This window comes from Fringilla coelebs (genome assembly GCF_963513975.1).
Source record: "Fringilla coelebs genome assembly, chromosome: 1".
Classification (NCBI taxonomy): Eukaryota; Metazoa; Chordata; class Aves; order Passeriformes; family Fringillidae; genus Fringilla; species Fringilla coelebs.
In genome coordinates, this window is record NC_140028.1 from 143184324 (window position 1) to 143209019 (window position 24696).

Sequence of the window (24696 nt, forward strand, 5' to 3'; positions counted from 1 at the left end):
GGAGCTCAGCACAGCCCCAGCCTCCCTCCTCCCCCAGTTCTGACAGCAGCCTCATGCCTGCCCACCCCGGGATGTGAGCACAAGTGGCCAAAATCAACACAGACACGTTCAGTGAGGGTTTTTTGGTTTTTTTTAAATACATTTATTAACCAATGTTAACACATTAAATGACTCTATATATTGCTAGTCAGAGCAGCTTACAAAATGCCAGAATGCATCATAAACTGGACAGCCACAATGAATAATTACAATGTGCATAGTGGCTAAGCTCAACACTTTAATATAGCTTTATGATTTGCAGAAAAAAATTAATTTTAAATCATGGTTCCTAAAACAATCAATTGTAATTTTACCTAAAACTTATACAAAACCAGGCCACAATCTTTTTTTTTTTTTGTTTTGTTTTTTTTTTTCTTTAAAACACACAGTTTTCACGCTGTAGTAACTTGGAAATGTGCAACCGTGTCAACAGAGACAAAAAAGCCAAAGTAACACGAATCTTACTTTCATGCAGCTATCAGTTAAATATTACATATTCTGGAATGATTTTACACCAAAAATATTTCCACAATACTTGCTTTCATAGGGGTGGATCGAAGTTTTGGAACTTGTAAAGTAATCGAACAAGATTGATTTTTAGTTGTGAAGTGTTTTACAGTCACAACACAGAGGCGACAAAAGTTAATTACACATTTATCAGGCAATAATGCAGCTGTGGTAATACAAGTTACCATCTACTTACTATTTTTTCCAATCAACTTGCCACTTAATTTCTGCAACATATTGGGCATTATTTGGCAGTATCTAGTCAATTAACTTATATCACCACTGTAAGTAAAAAAGGTCAGAATTTCAGTGGTAGTTCACAGAAGTCTTAGTTATATTTTTGTCTTTACAATGACCCTGACAAATCCTAGAGAAAACTTTTTAAAAGGCTTTCCTCCTGATTCTTCAGCTTCCATCGTTCCATCATGTAATTGCTTTCAATAAATATCAAAGATCTAAATAAATATTTACAAATTATTCCTCTAACTTCTCAAAAAATAGCTGGATGATTAATGGGCATATGACTCAGTCTAAGACCAATCTTTGAAAGAAACTAAAATGTGGAGACACTTTAAAAGAAAAGCTATTTAAGTAAGCTTTACATCTATTTAAAAAATTGTCTCTGAACATGGATGCAATTCATATATCTATATATAAAACAAACAAAAAGAAAATAATTTTTCAACTATCGATCCATTCCTATTGGTAATGCTTCTTAATCCAGACATTCCGCAAAATACAGACTTTTTACAAATCACGGCATCTTTAATACAAGAAAATTAACATGCATTATTCTTCATTCTGAGTACAGTGATGGAGCTCATTATTATTAGGCAATGACCCATTACTACAAACATAACGGCTTCTGTGAAACTTAAGTGCTTTTTCTCCTTTTATTATCAGTTACAATGGACCAGGTGACACCAGATCAGAGGTGGTCAAATGACGTTGAATTGAGGAGGCTGAAGGGGGGGCACAGTAAAGTAATTTGTATGCCTCAAAATTCCAAGTATGAATAAAGGTAGTTGGGTTTTTTGTTTGTCTGTTGTTTGTTTTTTTTTTTTTTTTGGCTTTTCTTATTCTTGTTATAAGCACTCATGTTAGAACAAAGACGAAATGTGCAAACTTCAAAATTTAAATATTCATTTTTCTCTAAGATCCAGCTCAGTAAAAGATTACCCCAGTTCCCTGTGATTTTAAACTACAAGATCAAAGCTAATATTTTGTTATAAAAGTTATATATTGAAAAGAAATAATGAAAATAAAACACAGTTGGGAAATATTTAAGAAAAAATATGCAGGACTAGCACCTGCTGTGTCAACCCTGTTCCCTAAATTCAATCATGTACCCACTGGTATAACCAATAGATAATGCCTTTAAACAGTAAAATTAAGCTGAACAAAACCAGCTCAACAAGGTTAAGAAATAAATGTTACATCAAGGTAGTATGCTTCATTTTTCTGAAACAGTTCTGTACTTCTTACATTCAGAACTAGTTTTTAAATGTTTTTTAAACATGTTAAACTTTTGTTAAACTTGCATCACTTTTTTTGTTTTTAGATCTGCTGTTTTTAAAGTTTAAAATATCTGTAAAACCTAAAAATGTCTTAAAATTTGCTGAAAATGCAACAAATCCTCTAGTTTAAAATTATTTGAAGTAACCTGCTCCAACAGATGTTCAATTCATTTTGCCGACAAAATTTTGGAGGAGCCTTTCTAACAGAAGACTGAAATAACTGTGCAAAATTTCTTCTAAGAAAAGTGTTTAAAGGCTGGTGCAAAATGGGAAGCAAATTCTAAACAATTTTGGCTTTTTTTTTTCTTTTTTTTTGGAAACAAAAACCGCTCTGTCTGAGAATAGCAATCATTGGGGTGGTGCTCTAGGGGAGGAGGAACTCTTTCATCTTTTCCTGCGGCAGGTACGTTTGTGTTCGGCATGCCAGTGCTCCTGCTGACACTTGATGGAGCAGTAGGAAGTGTTCCAGCAGCAGTGGTACATGGCCTCCTCTTCACAGTTGTAGCACTGGGGAGAACAAAAGAGATGGGATTATCCCCCTGGCAGCATCCCTCCTCCCCAGCATTCCCCCAGCCCTGCACACACCAGCTCCTCTTATTTCTGCTCGGGGGCATCCGAGCGTTTTTCACACGTGCTGAGTGAAGCAGCCATCTTCAGCAAATCCACACAATGCTTTCCTGTTTTCCAGAGTCTGGATTATTGCTTTTCCAAAAATCATCTCTCACTTAAGAAAATTCATCTTTTGGAATGGTGGAGTGACATTTTTCAGGCACAGTGCAGGAAGCATCTTTTACCCTACATTTGTGTGATAGCACCCTGATCTACGTCTTAAAAGCTACAATAAATCAACAGGCACTGCTGGCACAAACAAGCTCTGCACAGGCTTGAAAATCAGTGTTTCTGAGGTTTCTTTACAAGCCTGACTTGTCCAGAGGTTGCTGGGGAAGATCCTTTAGGTCTAAAAAATGTCAAAAGTCACAACAATAACATCCCAGGAGACAAGAATTATTGGTTTGTTGTAGCCCATCTGGGCTCAGCCTGTAAGGACACTGCTGTCACCAGGGTTTGCTGACGGGCAGCCAGCACTGCCACCTCCTGAAGGGAAAACTTTGTGCTCCATCAGTGCTACTGAGCAGATGAAAAAAGTGATTTTTCCTCCAAGTCTTAGATAAAACGAAGCAGGTTGGCTACCTGGGCTCTTGCTCTTTGTCCTGCCAGCCAGCCCTGCACAAAACTCCTGAAAGAAAGATGCTGCACAGCCCATGATTTACGCAGAATTATTTGGTTCTGGAGAAAGCTGCGGCAAAGATGATTTCTACCTCTGAACACAGAGAACACCCCCAGCTTTCTGATAGCTGGAAGAGCTACTTGGAAAATAACCCTGTGGCCTCTGGGGAGCTAAGAAAGGGAAGGCAACATGCTGATCAGCACCATGATGGCCATCAAGGAGGTACAGCCCCCACACAGTGCCCTGTCTTCAGGAGGGTTTATGCCCCTTAAGGCAGGGCTGCAAAAGCATGAACTGTCATTTTGACAAAACTCCATAAGATGAGGAAGCACTGCTGCTTAAGGTACCATTTATACTTCTGCATCCTGGACAGTCAGCTTCTAATGACCTCAGATTTGTCTTTCTGAATTTGGTCTTCTCAAAATCAGGGGGCATCTTTAGGAATCCAGTCTGAAATGCTTATTGCATGATGGGGAACAGGGGGAGGGATATCACACAGTCTGTTCAGGCTGCTATCAAACCGCAGAATAACACACAATTTAATTTTTATGTCCTGTCTAGCTACAGATTTGCTAATAAAACAGAGAATTACAAAGGAAACAAACCCAACTGCCTCAAAAGAAAAACCACAACAACCCACACTACTGAAAGACAGATCCAAGAAAGCCAACATTTACATTGGCCAAGCTGATAACCATTTATTTACATCAGCAATAAAGGGACTGCCCTAGCTGTGTGAGAAGGGAACCTCTCCATTTTCCTTTCATAATTTAGCTCCTGGGAAGTTTATTTGTAAAAATGCCTGCAAACAAGTGTCCTCTCGAGAGCTGTTTTCCTGGTTTTTCATGTTGCTGGCTGCCCACAAGCCTGTGGGAGCCATTAGGATCATCTGCTGGAAAGGTGCAGGGAGCAGCTGTGGCTCTCCATTATGTACAGCATGGGCCTCAGCCCAGAGACCACATTCACATCTGCTGGCTGGGAGAGATCAAAAATGTTACGACAGGAGAGGACAACTGATCTGTGGGTCCTGCACTTCCCTTTACATATGCTGGCCATAAGTGTGGGATGTAAATCTCCACTTACAAAAGGAAAATAGTGTCATCTGTGCTGGTACCAGCACATGTGGCACTGGAGGCAAAATGCCAGCTGGCCTCAGGCCTCCTCTTTTCTTTGTAGTTTCCTCTTTCTAAATGTTATCAATCACTTGAGGTTTTGTTTCAAACAGTACACATCACAGACAATGCTCATTCACTTAAAGACCACCTGTTGCAAGTTAAAATAAATATATGTGTAAATAGATTTGAAAGAGAAACAAGTTAAAGCTGTCTATGGAAATGACCTATGCACCAATTTAAATGAGTCTTACACAAAAATAAAAGAATTTGGAGAAAGTAAAATAGAAACATTGTCAAGACCAGCACTCCAGCCTGAACCCTTGGGGCCATGGAGCTGCAGAATCTCATTATTGTTACTGCTGCCTTTACACTTCTTCCTTTTCTTTGCTATTTACTTGGGGTATCTGCATTAAATGCAAATTTTCTGAAGGTATAAAAATGAAATTGGGCTAAGCCAATTGTGACCAGCTGGAGAAAGAGGAACTGTTATTCTTTAACTATGCATTAGTCTTCTGAGGGCTGGAAGCACATCTCCTGTCCCTGTATACCACCAGCAAAATGATCCCTTTATCCCAACTGGACTTGTTTTTTAGGTATGAGAAAAAGACAAATACAGTGTGAATAATAGCAGCTGTATTCCCAAGCACAGACATCAGCATTACACAAAACCAGAGGTCTCTGCTCCTAATTAAAAAGCAAAGCCACCAAAACTCATTTAGTATGTGTGTTAATTACATGAGATTTTGGTAAGGAGGTATCATTATAATAGCAGCATACAAGTGCAGTACTGCACACCAGGGACTGTCATTAGTACCACTGAAGGAAGAATCACTGGGGAGTTGTGTAATTGGACCAAGTCCAGCTGCCTGGGGCTGTGTGTTGGCAGGCAGATCCATCAGCTTGAATGCAGAGGTGTTTATCCTGACCTTCCCTCTCCTGCCACATGCAAACCAGCTGCCTGCTGATGCCTTCATTTAGGGTGGTGACTGACAGATAGTTTGAGGCCACAGAAGTAGGCAAGATTGTCAAATACTCTTTCTATCTTCTGATTGTTTTGCTCACTAGAGAAGCTCTATGCCCTCATTAATAAATTCAGTGATGTGGTACCAGGGCACTTTTTGATTAGTCTGAAGGATATAGTAAAGGCACATTGGAGCAGATAATTCCAGTCAGTCTCTCTTGAAAATTCTACCTTCAAAACCACCAAAAAGCAGCTAGAGCTGAGAGTCCAGCTAACAATGATGTTATTGTGCCCAGTCACTGCATGTCAGCTGAATGGTGACAATGGTTCACATGCCTGCTCTTCACTCCTGACAGGACAGAGGTAATTTGGCATATTCTATAGTGGGCAAAGGCAATTCCATTTCCCTCTCCAGTGCCACAGGTGAGCACATGCACACAGGCACCAGCAGCTGGTGACACACTGAACACAGTAACTCCATCAAGTCTGTCAAAAACAACTTCTCTGGTCTGCAGAGACAGGAGACAGGGAGGAATTCCCTTACTGACAGAGACCCAAGCACTGCACCATAACACCCACAGTAAAAGCTCTGTGAGGAACAGAAATGAAGACTCTACAGGAGCTCTGCCATTTGAAGTAATTTTTCTCTTTCCAAAAACCAAACTCATAACTGTGATAGTCAGTGGCTGACTGTCTTGCCTGAGTATTTTTTCCACTCTTCTCCAGAGCAGAGTTTTCCCTGCAGGGACCATTGTTTCATGTAAGCACAGGGACTAATGAGGCTGAGCAGCAGCAGAACAGCCCTTGATAGCAGAAGGCAAACGGGGCTGCAGGGGTGGCAGGACTGGCTGTCCCTTGGCTCGTGCCATCTCCTGGAGGCTCCTGCTCCTTTCCAGCCCCACCAGTGCCACAATCCTGTGCCCACCCCCCTGTCTGTTCCAGACAACAGTCACAGTGCTGTGGGACTTCCTCAGTGATGGCTTTTGCTCCCGTTCTGTGAAAATTAACAAAGGAATAGCAGAGTCTGTGTGTGTGCCAGGTCCCAGCTCCTGAGCAGAGCAATTTCCACCTGCCCTCTGCTCCTGGCAAGCAGCACAGTCTATGGTTCTTGCAGTGTTTGGCTAGGTGCTGTACAGCATGTGGTAGGACACACTCCAGCCTGAGAAAACACCAGCCAAATAAAAACAGGGAAAAGTTTGTGGTGTGTAACAGAACAGTAAGATGTCTATTTTCACTTTTCTAGAGGGCACACCAACGTGGTTTTTGTAGCTGATGCTGCAGAGTTGCACTTAAGAACCAAACAAGAGAGAAATACATTTCAGAATGTTGTGTCTCAAATATAAAGGAATATAAAAGAGCTGTAGAAAAAGCAAGGAGAGGAAAAGGCCAAAAAGATATCACTAACAGCCTTATTAGCAGGGGAATCCAAATCGATGCAGCCAGATATTGTACCCTCTGAGGTCTAAGGATCAAAGGAGTGTGAACATAATGCAAAGCATGTCTTATATGGAGTAAAACTGCATTTAGAAAAAAATATTTTTGATACTAAGATCTGATTGGACTCAAGAAGATGTTGCTGTTAGCACTAACAAATTAAGATGGAAAGTAATCAAAACACCAAGTTGAAATTTGGAGAAGGTTTGAAACAGTTATATGAAGGAGAAAGCCTTAATGCTGAAAGAGCAATGCAGTTGAAAGCAAGGAAGAAATCCCCTTCAACTGCCTGCAGGATGCATGATACATTTCCACTTAACTCTCTTGTGATAAATTTTTGACACTTACCCACTGCTTCTTCTTGGTCTGGGAAATCAGTTGCTTGTGCTGACCTGCTAGTTTCTTAATTTCTTCTAAAAATTCTTCTTTGCACTTCTCCTTTACCTGCTTACACTTTCTGTCCATCTCCCCTTGTGCGTTGGCCACAGCTTTGTTCACAGCCTGCCTTTTCTCTTCTTCCATCTCTGTGCGCAGCTGCCAAAGAAAAGAGTCAGCAAAACGAGTCAAGGGACAGCTCTGGCAGTTCAAAGTGTCTTAATTAAACCTCTACTCTTTAAAACTCTATTACTGATGTGGGTGGGGGTCACCTAATTAGAGATTTCTCCTATTTAAGAAATCAAAATTTCTCCATTAGAGATATAACAAAATCAGATGTAATCAAAATAAAAATGTCACTGTATTTCTACTCTGCCAGGCATCTACAATAACAGCTAAATAAGTTCTATGCATATTTGCTGAATGATCAGTTTATAAATTTATTAATTTCTCTTTAAAAAATCTTTTAAAAAGATTTTGTTTTTTCCAAATCTACAACTGCATATAAATCTACAGCAAGTGCACAATGGAAAATCCAAAATAGAACATCCCTGAGTTCATTAAGAGGTATTTATTTATTTTAGTGTTCATTGTCAGTGAGGTTCCTTTGCCCTTGCTCAGGTATCTAAACATTTGGTGTCTTAATCCTACAGGATTAACACTTGAACTCCCTAGGTTCATTTCACAGTCCTTCATCCACAAGGAAATTCATCTATCTTAAGACAGGTACTTAAGAGAGGTCAGACAAATCATCCTCCAAATTGCCCTGCTCTCTCTAGCCAAAAGTGACCAGGTCAAGCTTAGACATTGAATTTTAAACAGGTTATAATTAGATAAGAAAATTCAAACAAATTCCAATGACCTTATTTGATCTTTAGGTCAGAAGACAGGCAAAAGAAGAATTATTTATGATTAGCAGTTAAACAATGACATTGTTTAGAATCACACTTAACAATGGAGAGAAAGGCTTTGGCATGAATGAACAATTAGTTTCAGTTTTGGATCACAAACTGATTTCACTGGACAAGAATCAAAAGATCCAAGACTTTTCTGTTTAAAGTAGGTTTGTTGGTATAGAAATGGCCTAAAAAAGCAATAATGCAGACTATTTTTATGTGGTCTCTTTGAAAAACGTTTTTTATTCCTTGGTAAAAGGGGTTGTTACAAAAATAGAAAGAAGAAGAAATCCCCAAAATCTCCTCTCCTCAAGCCAGGGTAGGTTGTGTTCAACAAGTGTTACCTTTTCCACTGCCTCTCGCACGACTCTCTCAGTTTCTCTTTTGTGATCAGCTTTCATCCTGTCCTTGAAATCATTAAAGATTTTGGTGTATTTGTCATGGCACATGTTCTGACACACTCCATCGTTACTGGTCTGGGTGCTCCGATGCGTCGTTTTTGGAGAAGAGGCACTTAACTTCTTGGTCTGAGTTGAGACTGAAACTTTTTCAATGGGCTGAGGCATTGTGGGAATTTCCTGGCTTGAACTTACTGCTTCAGTTTCAGGTTCTGGCTCCTGCAGAGAAAGAACAAACTTGTAAATCAGATATCAAAATAGAACTAGTCAACCTGTTCACTTTTCAGTTCTCCCTGAAGAAAAAAATGTTATGTGAGTGATATCAGTGTAATTAATGTGAAAGGTGTCTGCTGAAGGCCTGTAGTGCTAATGGGATGTGGGATCCCTGTGGAAAGCCAACTTGAGAGTGGGCAGGCTCTTGGGTCAGGCTTTTCTGACTTCAGCCAGCCTCACCTCCCCAAAAGTATGAAAAACCTCTGAGGCTGTGCTGACTCCTTAGGATCACTACAGATTTGCTAGAGATATTTTCCCCCCACAATATTCTGCCTAAAGAGACTGTAGTTGCATGGCCAAGTCTCCCTGAATTGTTTTGGCAAACTCTGGGCTTACTCTGACCCAACAGGCTGCCCTGGAGTCTGTGATATTCCACTGGCTCCATAGAAGTGCTGCAAAGATTGATCAGCACTTCAAAGGTCCTTTGAAGATGAAAGGCCAATGAGAGTCTCCGTCTTGCTTCCAATAATATGGAGCTAGACTCGATGACCACAGAAGCTCTGTATAATTACACAATTATCAAGAAAGAAGTCTCTGTTACTGTAGTGTGCTGTGCTGGCTTTAGCTGCCTGTGTTATTACAAAGCAACACCAATTGCTCCTGCTCTTTAGAACATATTGAACAGACTCCTGGAAATGTTTATTGCTATTTGAAGTGTCTGAAGACATAAACATTTTTTTTATTATTAAAGTTAGATGTTTTAATGCTTATTTGGCAGTATAGAGACAAAGCCTTGCTCAGGACTGGACTTTGTGCCTGTGTGATGAAGCATTGCTCACACCATTCAAAAGGCTGACTGTGTATTATTCCCTTTTGCAATCAATTACTCTCTGAGAGGTCACTGTGATTGACTTCTGGATCACTGATCAGAGCTAAGAAGGCAAATGTTAAGACATAAATATATGAAGCAGATTACAGCATTTGCTTGACAGAAAACACAGTAAGAACGGAGAGACATCCTCCTGTAATCTCAAACCAAGTTTGAGATAATCAAACTTGCACTCAAACCAAGTTTGTGCCCCAGGGAGCAGAGGCTGTGTCGCTGCCCCATCCACGAGGCTGCCTCCTGCAGGATCAGGTACAATGGGGAGGCAGGAGTGTCCCTGCTCCAGCACAGCGAGCTCTGCGCTTCAGCACCCGCACCCTCCCTGCACGGGCATCCCGAGTGCCCTGGCAGGGAACACACGCATATGTGCAAATGTTCCTCGGCAGCTGGAGGGAGGCCAGGAGAGAGTCCCTGGCGGCTCGGGGAGAGATTTACGGCTCTCTCTGTAAGTGCCCCCTCGTGTACGCGAGCAATAGCGCAGCCCTCGGTTCCCGGATCCCGCAAGCGGGATGCGCAGGGAAGCCCCGCAGACAAAGCGGGGAAGGCAGCTCACAAACTTAATAGTCTCGATTGCACCGCCTAATTTCTGCTGTTTATGGGCTTACTGATAGCCTGAATTTGTTATTACAAAAGAAATTTTGTAAGCTGGCTTGCTTTATTCACGATACAGAATATGCCTATGATGACACACATTACTTGCATGTGGGAGGCACAATGACACTGGGTAGCAGGGAGTACCAAGCTGTGGGGCTGGAATTTCCAAGGCTAATACTGTAACATCACTAAAAGGTGACTGAAATTGAAGGAGTCCTTCAAAATTTCAGACTTTTTGTACTTTGCTATCTCTACAAACACAGTAATTGAGGTTACTCACTTCTTTCTTGAGTTCCATACTCTGGTTACGTCGTCCTTTCTTTGCTCGTGGTTCCTGAGTAACCTTCAGCTGTGAACATTAGGAAAAGCATATTGAATCAACCCAAAAACCAGTTCATTTAAGTGGCTTTCATTATAACATGACTGATGTGCCTTTCATTTGTCATTATTTGCAATTATTTAGGGTATCAAATAGAAACGTTAATGAAATGTTCTTAAATGAGAAGTGCACACAAGAAACTTTCTACATTATCACTGATGACTATGACTGCACGAAGGAACAAAATTAAAGAACAAGTTCTACCATTCAACATGCACTTGCTAAAATACTCTCAATAATTCCTTTCTTCATTGCTCACACAAGTCCAAACGCTTGTTTCTGAGATATTCTGATATCAGTGACCCATACTCAGAAATCAGACCTACAAAGAGCTGTGATTTTAAAGAGGATATAAGTATGCAAATATGGTAAGATCATCCTGCATTATTACTGGAGGAGTATGGAACTTTATGCTTTAGAATAAAAGTCAGTCTCGCAGTAGAAGCAAGGATGAGATCTGAGTGGATGGTAATTATCTTACAGTGCTTGTAGAGAAGTTCTATCCCTGTTTTTGAAGCATGGCTAGCACTAGCTAGTCTTAGTAACAGGATATTGCAGACTACAGCAGAACAGTGAGTTTGATGGCTACTCCTGTGTTCCTGTATCTGGGAAACCAGTAAAACAGGTATAAGCATTAGCCAAGACAAGGATGAATAGCTGGCATCCAAGAGAAAAATATGTAAATGGACACTTCAGACCCAGTGACTGACACTTCTGAAAAAAAAAAAAAAAAAGGGAAAATACCAGTTCTTTTATTTGTGACCATTTTCCTGTTTTGCCACAGGCTGTTGTATGACTGCCCACAAGATTTTAAATAAAGGGGCTACAAAGGGTTAGCTAAGCAAACCAGGCAAAAAAACCCTAAAACCACTTTGATAAGGAACAACCTTTCACGACAACATAGAGTTTTATAAACTTTGAAGATTTTAGTTCCAGATTGGGTGATAGACCTGTTTGACAAAAAGACAAAGGGAAAGGATCAAAATACACTGATTTTTTATTTTTTTAATACAGACATAGAGAAAGGATAGTGGTTTTAAATGAGTAAAGATGTTCCCAGGGAAAGGGCTGCCAAAAATACAGAGAAGCATCCTGCAAACTATGAAAATCTTACTGCCAAGTCACTAGTGCTGAATATATAACACCCTCTTGAACAATGAACATTTAGTAAAGATCAGCTATGATAAGGGAATTTCCACGTGGAAATGCAAAGCTTTGGATCTTGGCCATTGTGCTCTTTGTTAAAACAATGCCATTTTTCTTGTTTTGCAGAATTATTTTTAATGACTTTAATCAGTTGCTGGTCATGTGGTCCTCAAGGGCAACGTTTGCACCTAACTTCAGTTGGACCTGCTGAAAATGTCATGGCAGGTGTTACTCGTGGATCTGAAGGCAGAATAGAGCTCAGAGTGAACATACTCCAGCTGTGAAAAGGCTGAGCAGCCACAGGGCTGTCCCTTGACAGGACTCCAAGAAGGCAGTGTTGCAGTCCATCTGATATCTGTGACATTTGACTTGAGCATTCCTATTTAACTTTAGAAAACTTGATCTGTCTCATCAAGGTGCTGTACGTGACAAACACTTTGAAACTTCACAAAGGTCATCTGAGAAACTGAGGAAAGAGAAAAATCTAAATTCTTGCTATTACTGATAGCAAGATAGGGATATAAGGGAGATAGGGAGAACAAGTGATTGGGAGAATAAGCCTTTGAACCCTTTTGTCCTCACAAACCTGCAGACAGAGCAAAAGGCTAATTAACAGCACATTAATCAAAACCCCACTGACTTTGCTCTCTCTAATGAATTGCCCAGTTGCTAATATTGTAGCAGCACTCACTTGCTCATTGCTAGTGGAAGAGATGCTGGACTCTGCCTCCTCCTCCCCTTTGTCCTCATTCTTTGATTTCCAGAATCTGCCCTCCCGGAGGAAGCGCTGGTGCAGTTCCAGTTCATCACAGGCCTTCTTCCAGCCCATGCTGCGCTTCACGTGCAGCCGGTGGATGTTCACTGTGATGTCCTGAATGTTTTCAGAGGGGATCCAGGCCCTTTGAACACACAGAACAGACAGTTCAGGAACATGAAACACACGTGAAGGATCTCAACCTGAGAAACTGACTTCAGAAGCAGTTTTTCACAATGGCCGATCACTGACAATTCCTTTTTGATTTTTTTTTTAAACTCAACACATTTGAAAAAAAAATGGACTGCATGCTGTTAGACATTTTTGTTATTATAAATACTTGTTAGGTGTTGGTGCTATGGCTTAAAGTCTCTCTCATTTCTGATAAGCCACAAACCTTCCCCAGCACCATCTCTTGTCTGTTCTCTTGCCTAAATGCCCTGACTCAGACACAGAAACATTTATTTACTGGAAGTTCATATGCTAATCCAGTTTAGTTCTTGACCTCTTTCCTAAAACTGTCACCTTGAATAGAGACATTTTGTTTCCTGGGCCCCTGTCTATGAGGACTGAACTTCCATGGGGTCTATCATGCTTTTTTGGACTGAATTCATGCCAGTGACATGGTTCCAAAGTTACTTTGTCCACTTAAATGTGTTCAGAGAATCCTTAGAGGGTTAGATAGGCAGGTCCTGACATTTTGAGAGGTTATACCAAGCACCAGGCAACACTGGACATTGGATATAGAGTCACTGACATGCACATCTGCCTAACAGATTAAACACTCAACAAATGACATGTTTGTGAAAAGGTTCTTGGTTCTTGCAATATAATTTAATTTGAGCAAAGACAAAGAAACAATGCCAATTTACACCAACCAGGAGTTTGGCCTTTTGTGCAAGCCCAGCACAGTAACTAAGCAATGGCACTGCAGTTAAACATCCTTTGCCTTTTGTACCAGCACACATTTAAGAAGTTGCAAGCACCGCATCCCACAGGTGCCAGGTTCCTTTATTAAGTAATTTTAAACTGTGTGAACTTAAAGCCAAAGGTAACTAATGAAACAAACTGCATTCATGAACAGATTCCAGGTAAAAACATTCTGTGACTGAGGCACCAGTAAAGATCTTTATAACTCACTTTATAACTATTAGAAATTTTTGGTAGTTCATATAAAAAATGAAAACATGTTATATTCTGTGCAAGTTACACGAAAGCAATTTAAATAAACAGTTACTGAAATACTGTTACTGAATTGTCTAGGTCCTTTTGGGATGCACCAAATATACCATCTCCCAACAACCATTAATTACTTTAGAAATGGCTCTTCTCCTCACATTACAGGCATATAAATAAAACAGTAAAATAATCCAAACCAGTACATTCACTGCCACACTGCTACAAACTTCCCAAATGCTGAACAACCAGCTGGAGAGAGAACCAAAAGCTCATCTCTAAGAGACAAGTTTCCAGTGTAAAGAGGGATTCTCTGCAATTGCAAACTGGCTCCCAGCAGGAGGCCTGTCAATGTTCTAGCAGTGAGACACAAACATTTGTGATATATATCATGGTACTAAACCACAAAACTGTAGTGCCTCAAATGAGAAACTGCCTGAAGTCAATACTGCTGGTAGAAGGAGTACATTTCTGTCCAATTTTCACGAAGGCCTGGATTAGGAGACTGCTACACATTTGAAGAAACAGTTGAAGTTCACTTACTGTCTTTAATTAAAATGGCATTAAGGAACATCCCCAACTGGCAACTGTGGAAAGAGAACCTCTGAGCCACTGAATTTGGACACTTCAGATGTGTTAGACTGAAATTTAGATTTTCTGAAACAATTATGGCAAAATGTTCACTATTTCTAATGCTGGCAACAAGCTGAGCCAGGATTTACAACATGACAGATGAGATAAATTCTTTTAATATTGTTTGTAAAAAACAGAGCATGGAATTAATAAATACCTTTGGTGGTGATGGCCAAAAAAGCGAACATCAACTTGATTGTCCTCTTTCTGCATGACTTTGGCTGGCCAAAACCCAAAGCCTTTCATTTTGGCCCAAACCAACTCATGATTGGGTATCTGGAAAAAGAAGTTGCATTTATTAGTGGATGGGAAATATTATATTGCTGTCTCCCACAAATATTCTGCTGTAACACTACGCTAGTACCTTAAGAGTATGGTTACTGTTTGTGTCTAGTGCTATTTTCATTTTTATCTTCTTACATTTCCTTGTTGGATAGATTGCTTGGATCAACTTTAAAAAAACCCTAAAACTGCAAAGGCTGAAAAGGGTATAACTGTCTACTGCAAACAGAGATCCTAAGTAGCCTAAAAATTAACTTGTCTTTCTAGCTTCATTCAGGAGCAAAGTTTTAGTTCTGTAAGCTCCTTATTTTCTTGTGAAACTCTTGTAACTGGCTGATACCCAAATTTTATAACCTATATTGTTACAGCTTTGAACTTCAATCAACACTTCACTTGTGTAAAATATCCAGGCTTACAGAGTCTTAACCACGCTTTTGAAACAAGCCCTGTGAAATGGAATATTCAATGCATTAATGACACCAAAACTGCAGGCTTTCATACAGAAAAGCAAACAAATAAAAATCTGTGTCAGCAACTTACACAAGGATAGCAGAACCAATTGTCAGGTCGTGCATTTGACAAATAGAAACAGTTCTTGCAAAGCTGCAGTTCATCCAGCTGAAAAACAAAACAAAAAAGAAGGTAAATAAGCAAAAAAAAATCCTATTTATGTGATTTCAGTAGCATCCCTCTCCCTTAAGTAGTAAAATTTTTCAGCCCTCCTGGCTAATTTGGTGGAGTTACTTCTGTCCATGCAAACTAAAGGTGTGAAACTGAGGTGGGCTGTGAGAGTCTGAAAGACAACCTGAAGAAACATCATTCATGTTTCAGAAAAGCCAGGCAGAGGGAGAAGACTGACATATTAATGATCTATTATAGATGAAATGCAAAGAACAGTTCTTAAAATTCATCAAATATTTAAAGTACATTGTGAAAGAAGTAATTCAACTGTAGAAAAGGAGAAAGTGTGCCAGCTCCTCAGTTGTATTTTTTGGTCTCCCCTGAATATGGAGAAATGTTTTGATGACAATTACAGAATTTAGTAAGAGTCTCATCTCAGATTCAATTTATATTAGTAAGTACAATTATTTCTAGTCCAAATCTGTATTGCTCCATTATTTTCAGAACTAAAATTTGAATACCAGCGTTTTTAAAATTATCATCTAGTTGCAAAAAAAAAAAACCAAAAAACAACAAAGACCAACAAAACCCCAACAACAAAACCCAATCAATAACAAAAACCTAAAGAAAAAGTAAAAAGAATTCTGAATCAGCTCCTAGACTATCTGGAGGAAATTTATAATTCAATTTCACATGCTTTTTATTTTGTAATATGAAGAATAATTTCTTAGGTTTTGAAATGAAGTATCTTGGTTACATCTTGATTACTTGGTGGTACTTACTTCATGGCAGGTGTCTTTGTAAAGCATCCTTGCTATATCAGCTTGTTCACTGTCCGCTGGAAATTAAAAATAGTTGGTATGAGCAATCACAGTATGATCATAGTGCTCACAAAGATTTGCAGCTGTGACATTCATGCTATAATTGTCATGCTTAAGGAGAAAAAATATAATTTAATCACTTGGACAGCCCTTCCATCTAAAATTTTCTAACAATCAGTTCAATATTTGTTTTCTGTGTCATATTTATATGGCACAATCCTGCTTTAACACTGAACAATGCAAGTACACATCTGAGGAGGAGCAGCAGCAGGGAGACACAGTTGCTCTTAATATGGGTTCAGTTCCTTTCTCTGCTTGTGTCTTAATGGCACACTGCAGTGCCTAAAACATCTTCTCTCTGCTCTGTGCTCTGAGTGATGCTTCACAGACTGTTTATCAGTGAGTCTTCCTTTACAGCTGTGCATTCCTCTCTTGGCATAGGCACATCTCTCCCCACCTGTGCATCCCCTGGGGCTGCATTCAGACTGGTGCCACCCTGCTCCCAGTGCCCCTGATGGGGGCCATGTCTGCAGGCCCCCATCCTTCCTGAGAGGGTGTTTCTGGAAAACAGGACCTGGCTACAGCTTCTGGACTGCTGCTGGTGGCTTTTTACTTCCAATCAGTCACTCATTACCTTCCCAGTGCCTGGCAGCTTCTCTGCTGGCTGTACCTTCACACTGCACCAGCAGCACACTCCTGGTGTGGATGTAGCTACACTTCTGTCACAATATGGCAGATATTGCCCAAAAGTAAAAGAAATATGTCCATAGTATGTGTTTCTGCTGACACAACACAGAAAACCCTACCCTACCCTAGGAAAACATATGTATACTGGCAAAAATCTGCAGTATAGACTGACTTAAGACTTTGCTAAAGAAGAAGCAGGATGGAAAAAGTGCAATTGTCACTAAGAGGTTTATCCAGGGAGGATGAAAATAGTTTCTGTAGTAGGTGGGCCAGAAAAGACCCTAAAAAGTCCTTATGCACTTTGATTTTTAAGGACTTTCAAATTACCTCATTCACACTTAAGACTACTTAATACCAAATTCATCCTGGACTTGTGAGTTTCCTACAAATAAATACAAATCAAACAAAGCAAGCAGTAAATGTTATATTTTACCTCCATAGAAAATCACTGTGTTGTGTAGAAGCAGTTGAGCATCTGCTTTGAACTCCTCATAACTCCTGTACTTTCCTTCATTTACTTTCTACACAAAAGAAAACACAAGGCTGTGAGAAAACTCTTCAAAGTGCTCTACCTGCTTTATGCAGAGAAGCTTTCACAGGAGTCTGCATTATGCAACACAGATCAGACACTGCTTTTCCTGCATACAAAAGGAATACTTACAACTCCTTTGACATGGTTTGTTAGTACCTGAGCTTTGGCTGCCCTTTATGCAATGCCCAGAAGTAAAATAGATCCTTTAGTACTTGACCAAGCTTAAAAAAGATTTTCCTGGTTGTAAGAAGGTGAAGCTGCAGTAGCTGCAGCATAAGGTGTGGCCCAGAACATTTGTTCCAACCGAAATATGTTCCCTGAGGTGAACATTTTGTACCTTAAAATATCAGCTAGTTTCAAATCAATGTTGACTGCCTTTCAAGACTGAGCTTCCAGGATCTTCACTTGACAGTCTGTGTTATCTGATGAAAGCTGATTGTCCCAGTCTTCCAAACTCATAAAAAATGCCTACATTGTGCCATGCAATTCATTTTCCTAGTATGGCTTTGTCCAATGGGGAATGCAGCATTTTCAGTTGGGCTCTCTCAGGAACTTCCATGACAATTCCAATCATCAAACAAAATAACATCAGCTTGTAGAATGCTATCAAAGCCAAAAGACCTTCTATGGAAGCAGGAGAAGTTGACAGAGTGAAAGGAAGGCCTGGCCTGTTTTCAGGCTCAACCAGTGTTGCCAACACTTCTAGAAAGCAGCAGTGCTGGTCTCCAAAACTGTCAGTGAAGCTATTGTTCATTTGTGCATTTTAATAATAAAACAAAGGCTCTTCACATCTGGGCTTGTAAAGGGCAAGATATACCACAGCACTGCCTACAATCCAGTTGCAGGAATGAGTAAAGATGAATGTGCTGTTTATTATGGTCATGTGCAGTTGATTTATGAGTCATGATCAGACCTTTGGCGCAGAAAAAAGGGACAATATATCTATTAGTACTTTATTTTTGGAACAATTAATGCAAAACAGATGTTTTGGGTGAGTCTGGTTTTTCATGATCAACAAAGTGATTGGTTCTTTCTGAATCATTCAGATGTTTATAAAGCTGACACCCACACAAGGGCATAGTGACTGAAATCAGAATATGGTCAAAAACATTGGGCCAGAGAAGCACACACAGGCACTTGAGTCTATATTCATTGATTTAGCTAAACAGTAATTTCTCTGAAGATTTTAGCTACCTGCAGATGCTAGTGGAACTTTAGTATAAAAGGAATTGAGGATACTCTGTGTCTGAAAACTAGGAACCACTCACAATGGTTTCACTCAATTACCTATTTATGAGGAAAAGTTTGACATGTTAAGCTTCCATATCTAATGCTGGATACAATACTGAAATACCCATCATAAAGAGAATTAAACAGGATTAGGACTTTTTAAACTTTCACTATTAAAAGACATCAAAACCAGTGTGGAAGTTAGGAAGCAAGTCACTCTACCTCCTGTATAGTAGGAACATCAACAGCTGAGTGCACCAGCCTTCGATACATGGGGTGTTTGTTGTCCTTCCCCTTCTTGTTTAGATCTATAGCCTGAAAGGACCATGAGACAGTGTTTGTTATTGCATTTAGAATCTGCTCAAAACACAGAAAAGAGGATTAGAAAATGCAATCATTTGGAATATTTCAGGTGGGGACTACACAAGGCAAACTGGGGACCCACAACCCATGAGACTGGGAGTGTCTCAGACCTGAAAAGTTCCATGCCAGAGGAACCTGGTGACACCGATCCAAACCTCAGGGCCTGAGGCTGTATGTGCAAACACACACAGTGCTTGTGACAGGAGAAATAAAAACCACCCTCTTGCAGCCCTCCTTCCTGCACAGTCACAGGAGGGCACCCCCCAAGCTCCAGTGCAGTGCAGCAGGGACTGAGCCAAGCTCCCAGCTCAGACTCACCCGCTCCTTCATCCGGGACACGATGAACCGCAGGTATGTGCTCATCTCTTGTTTACTTGTGTTTTTCTTCTTGATACTCTGCCAAAGAAAAACAGCATCATATCAGTATTTCAAACTTGACTTCAAAATCCAGCCAATAAACATTTCCTCTGCATTAACACTTGAATTGAAAAGGTAACTTTGAATCGCATAAAACACTATTTCTTAGGGAAAATCTTTTCTGAGACATTAGTAATACTAACACGCCACTACCACCATATCTGTTACTTTGAATTATGTCTGGGCTGAGACTTCAGCTACAGAAAAATGGCAAGTTTTATTTCCACTTGTATCCATAATAGTTTGTCAAAACCTCTCATAAAAAAGTGTCTAATTAGAATAAAGCAACGAAGAAAGTCATTTTAGGGAGCAGCTGAAAATTTATTTAATGGTCTTTTTATTAGCAAGGCATTAATAATTTTAGTAAAATAGGAAATAATTTAAAAAATAATATCCTGTACCATCTACAAATTATGTGCTGACTAAGCAAAATGACACCATCTGGGAGGAAGACAAATTGGCTCTAGCCAGTAGAAACTCAGAGCACTTTTTACTGCTCAAGAAACATAGCAGTCTGGGAGTTTTGTGGTTCTTCCTTAACAAAATTTAATCCAGATTCTGGAACACTGATCATTATTTTTAGCAGTTCAGGGTCCAGAGCTTTCCCCTCTCATTTCAGACTATTATAGAGGCTTACCCCACCCTTCAAAGTATAACCAGGCTAGTGGGAACCCTGCATACCCAAAATGTGCTGCTAGAGAGAAGGTGTCTCTGCAAATGCCTATTGTGCTCTTACAAAGCAGCCTTTCCAAACCCTGTGCACAGCTCTGCAGAGCTACAACAGCTGCCTGCAAAGTGCTACCTCCTCCCTGCTTTTACCTACAGTAGCTCTCCCAAACAAAAGCACAGTGAAACAACAGCCTGTGTTCCAGATCTATTACCCTGAAGTGTTTCTAACTGCTCACATCTCCTGCAAGGCATTCACTCCTCCTCACACCTTGTGCACTGGCTGCCAAGCTGAGCTCTCCCCTTCTCATGCCTCATTTCACCACTTGTGTGCAAACTGTGTGGATCAAACTGGCTCAGTTACACCTGCATCCTCAAAATCTGATGGCCTTTAGCAGGATCCACATAATTGTGCAGATGAAGGCTGCTCAGCAAACACAAGAAAAAAATGAATCCATGCTCTAATATGTAAATAAAGGAGGCTTAAAAATTATCTGTCACCAGAAGTGTGCTATTTTTCATTGAATTACTTATGTATGACTGTGGATATAGGGCTCACAGACACTGAGTACAGAGCACCTCCTTTTACAAATTTACTTGGCAAGAATAAAATTACACATTAGCACAAAAAAAGCTGATAGGATTTGATTGTGTCTCCCATGCTTATATTCCTCCTGCAAGACAGCAAGGACACTGAAAACCACAGGCTGTTCCCCTGTGCTACAGCAAACCTGCAACCTATACATCTCAGGATTGTACTTACTACCTTTCTTGAAACAAAACTGTACACAGCACTACCTGCAGAGCTGCTCATTTGATTGCTTAACAGCAATTAGAATCATTACAAACTGTGCTGAAATACCAGCTCAGTCACCAACCTACTCAGACCCTGCATGGTGCATAACAACACCACAGCTTCCTCCTGACTGGGAAAAACTCTCTTGTGGGAAGGGCCAGCCCCAGGTATTTCTAAACCTACAGTTCCTTTAAGCATTATTTTCATAATATTAATGGTTGCCTGGCCTTCCTTCCAAACTGTGGACTGACAGAGAATTTATCCTGCACTATATATCTGAATCACATTCTGTATATTCATGTTTCACTCTGACGACCAGGAGAAACGTGCATTCTGCTGGAATTTAAATCACCTACTCAGTTTCTCATAAACCAACATTGCCACTGCAAATGAAAACCCAAATGTGCATTAAATTATCTGCATTATGAAACACTGCTGTCATTTTGTCATTTCAGGCACTGGAGTGCTGTGTGCTTGCTAATGACACAGCATTTTAAAAGACTGAAACTTATAAGGACACAATAAAACTCACATGCACTGACTGGTCCTACACCTCTTTTTCTGACATGGCTCTGGAATTTATCATCCTTTGAAGGTATTTCAGAATTCATGTGAACCATTTTTCATGCCCTGCTGGGCAAGACAGTTTGAAAGAGACTGTTGAGATAGATGGTTTACAGTCTTATCCTTGAGATCATAAGAAAAGATAGATAGCTGGCTTTGTGTAGTTATTGATGTCAGCAATTAATATAATCTTAAGCACCAATGAAAATGATATAATTAACTTGCCGATTCTGGCAAACTTTAATTTTTCCACTTTTCCTTCAGTTCCCTACACTGATTTATTTTAAGAAAAACTTGATCTCCATGTTCCTCTACTAAATTTTGAAAGGTAATAAATTTAGGGAATTGGAGCCTATGAGCCAGCAAAATGTCTTTTTATGGCAAGGCTGCTCACCCTTTGTAGAAAGCCAGTTACATTTCAAGCACTTCATTCACTTTTCAACAGTAATTAGCCATTTAGGAGGTAGCATTCACACATTCTTTGGAAGTTATAATGGAAAATGTGTAAGTTTTTAATAAAAAAAACTCCTCCTTTGTATTTTGAAGACTTGTAGTGTTCTCGGACTCATCAACCTAGAGGGACTTAAAGCAAGAAAATAGATAATACTAGATGGGGACAATCATTTGCATAAAATCTATTTATATTGCTCTGAAACAAGATAACACACCCACTTTCAGGTGCCCTTTGTAGGCAGAGTGATATAGAAGAAAATATAAATGAAAATTAGGTCTTCTAATTTCCTACTTTCAGGAAATAAAAACAATGATAGTGACAAGATCCACTTTCTTTTCCCTGTCAGATCTAGTAATACACTCTACTGGAAACGTTGTTCAAGTTTGTTTCAAGGAGACTCCTGAGATTCAATCCAGCCCCCAAAATGTCAGGATCCTTATCCTTTTACATAGCCTATTTGTGGGATAAATTATCTTAATATAGGACTGTACCAGGTCTGGCTGGGATAAAATCAATTGTCTTCACAGCAGCTGGTGTGGTGTTGTGGTTTAGATCTGTGACCAAAACAGTGTTGGTAACACATGGATATTCCAGCTGCTGCTGAGCAGTGCCTGCACAGGGTAAAGGCCTTGGCACTTTCTCACTCTGCCCCACAGGGCACAAACTGGGCAGTGCCCAAGAGGCTGGGAGAAGACCCAAGGAGGCAGATGACCTGAACTAACCAAAGAGCTATTCCTTGCCATGGAACCTCATGCTCTGCAACAGAAAGGAAGAGGAGGGGGCTTAGGGGGAATTGAGCCATCTTTAACACAGGAACTGTCTGGGCACTGATCTGTCCATGAGGGTGGGCAGTGACTGCCCTTGCACCACCTTTGTTTTGTTTCCTTTCTCAGCTGGGAGTTGAGGGGATGTAGGAGCGCAGCCCTGGGGTGCTTGGCTGCCTGCTGGGGTTAACCTGCAGCATGGACAAGTCCTGAGGCACACCCCTGCTTTAGGGAGAGCTGCAAACCTCCTGCTTTGGATCAAGGTAAACTGAAAGATGTGCTCAGGCCTATGTGTTTAGACAGGGCATGAAGGAGTGGAGTAATAACCTTCCCAACAGCAATCCTCATGTAGAAGATAAATGAGATTTGGAGGTGAGAGGCCAAGCCTGCAGCCTAACTCTTTTCTTGTGGGTGCAGGAAATACCTTCTATGAGCCTTATTCTCTGCAGCACATCTGTTTCTTAGAAGCTGGAACCTGAAGATTACATTGCTCTTTATATTCAATATTCCAGATTAATTATACTGCTTAGCTGTTCAAGAGGGTAGCAATATATTGCTACTGTGCAGGTGTGACTTATTTAGCAATTCTGACATGCTCATAGTGCAGGGCTTCACTGCAAGGCTTTACAAACCACATGAGGCTAGAGAAGCCAGGGGCACTTCCCAGAAACACTCCATCCTGCAGCAGCACCAGGGATGATGGAAGTGACAAACCTCTGCACTCTGAGTTACTCTCAACACCCAGGGTGGCAGTGGCTGCTGTGCTGCAGTTGCTGCAGTCTTTCATTTGAAGAGAAAAAAAACCAGGAAAACTCTAAGAAATGCAAGGTGTCAGTGCCAGCATTCTGTCTAGCTATAGGCATTTAAATTCCATTTGCACTGTTTAAAGAGGTTTCCATTTCCCTGTAATCTCCCATTAATGAATATTTTTTCCTTCCTCCCTCACCTGTCCTCTGTATGCACACATCAAAGAGCTGAGTTTCAGTTCAGTGATGGATTATGTGAAGGCTGCTCAATGACAGATACATGTTCCTAAGGCATCAGTTGCATTTTCAGAAGCAATCCAGGTTTCCAGGGCTCTATTTGCAGAGGGGAGCTATGACCATGAGTCTAACATACACTCACCACTGCTCTTTAGAAAATTCTTGCCTTACACACTGGCCCTTGGACTTTTTTAGGGCTTAAATTGCCAGAGGAATTTGGTGCTACATATGGAAAGCTTTACGGCTCTGCTGCCCTCTCAAACTTTCAACCCTCAGGTCCTCAGGTTTCCTGTACTATTAAGAAAGGTATGCAGGCACATGGAATGGGTCTCAGAGCAACCAATGCACTGTGTGCCCTAAGCATCACACAGAAAAGCTTCTGCAGGAGCAAAAGATGCCCTGAGATTTGCCTCTTTCATGATCAGATGCAGTAGAATTAGACTTTTTAAAGCATCAGGTGCTTTTGGAAATGTTACAGCTGAATCCACAAATTGATTTCTACATGTATGGTGCATTAAGCACTTTCTGAATATGAAGCATCATATGAATTAAATATGCTTTTATCTGCACAAAGAAGGTGGCAGGAGGCTCTAAGTGGAGCTTACCCAGTTTTCCCACTGCTATGGACAAATGCCTTTAATCTTTATTCAGTCCTATGCAGTGCCCAGTTCTGTCAGCTCCCTGATTTACTCCAGGTGCATGGCAGGGACTGGTGAGGACAGGGGTGAGCTCTGTGTGAGCTCTGTGCTGCTAAAACTGGTCCTACACTAGCACTGCCCTTTGCTCACTAATCCATGACTATTATTTGTGTGATCACACCAAATACTGCTTCAGGAATATATTTCCCCATCCAGGTCTCCAACTCCTACCATAACACTATAAAATAAGCCAATAAAAATCCTTTCCTCCCTGCTTGTATTTGACATTAACCACCTTGACTGACAGCTGGTACCTAAACCCCCCTGATCTAAGCACTTGAGAAACTTCACTAAAGTAACCTCCATCTTCCTGTGCTTCTAACTTTCCACTGCTTGTCATTCTCACTTGTCAAATTTTGTCTGAAGTTAATTGTGAGCTGCATAATGGTTTATTTTTATGTACCCTAGGAAATGCTCAGTACAGTACCAGCACTCAGAGAAAGCCTATCTATAGAATACTTCCCAGCACAGTATTTAATGTCTTAAGCTCTACAGATTACTTTGGTGTCCTATGTATAAACCCCAGGAATATTGGAGTACCCACTATGATAGGTAAATTGGCTATAA

At 40.4% G+C, this 24696-nt stretch overlaps 1 protein-coding gene across 5 annotated transcripts in view; it reads right to left on the bottom strand.

The window, feature by feature from the left end:
* Nucleotides 1-264: 264 nt before the first annotated feature.
* Nucleotides 265-24696, bottom strand: part of ZMYND11 (zinc finger MYND-type containing 11) — a 105094-nt gene continuing 80662 nt past the window's right edge. For all 5 annotated transcript variants that reach the window (XM_084206438.1, XM_084206436.1, XM_084206437.1 and 2 more), the window contains 11 exons: nt 19106-19183; nt 18647-18739; nt 17096-17183; nt 15937-15992; nt 15074-15151; nt 14409-14527; nt 12380-12587; nt 10444-10512; nt 8417-8689; nt 7150-7335; nt 265-2570 (listed from right to left, as the gene is read on the bottom strand). In XM_084206438.1, coding sequence (XP_084062564.1) covers nt 2448-2570; nt 7150-7335; nt 8417-8689; nt 10444-10512; nt 12380-12587; nt 14409-14527; nt 15074-15151; nt 15937-15992; nt 17096-17183; nt 18647-18739; nt 19106-19183 — 1371 coding nt within the window. In that variant the 3' untranslated portion in view covers nt 265-2447. The remainder of the gene's footprint in view (nt 2571-7149; nt 7336-8416; nt 8690-10443; nt 10513-12379; nt 12588-14408; nt 14528-15073; nt 15152-15936; nt 15993-17095; nt 17184-18646; nt 18740-19105; nt 19184-24696) is intronic.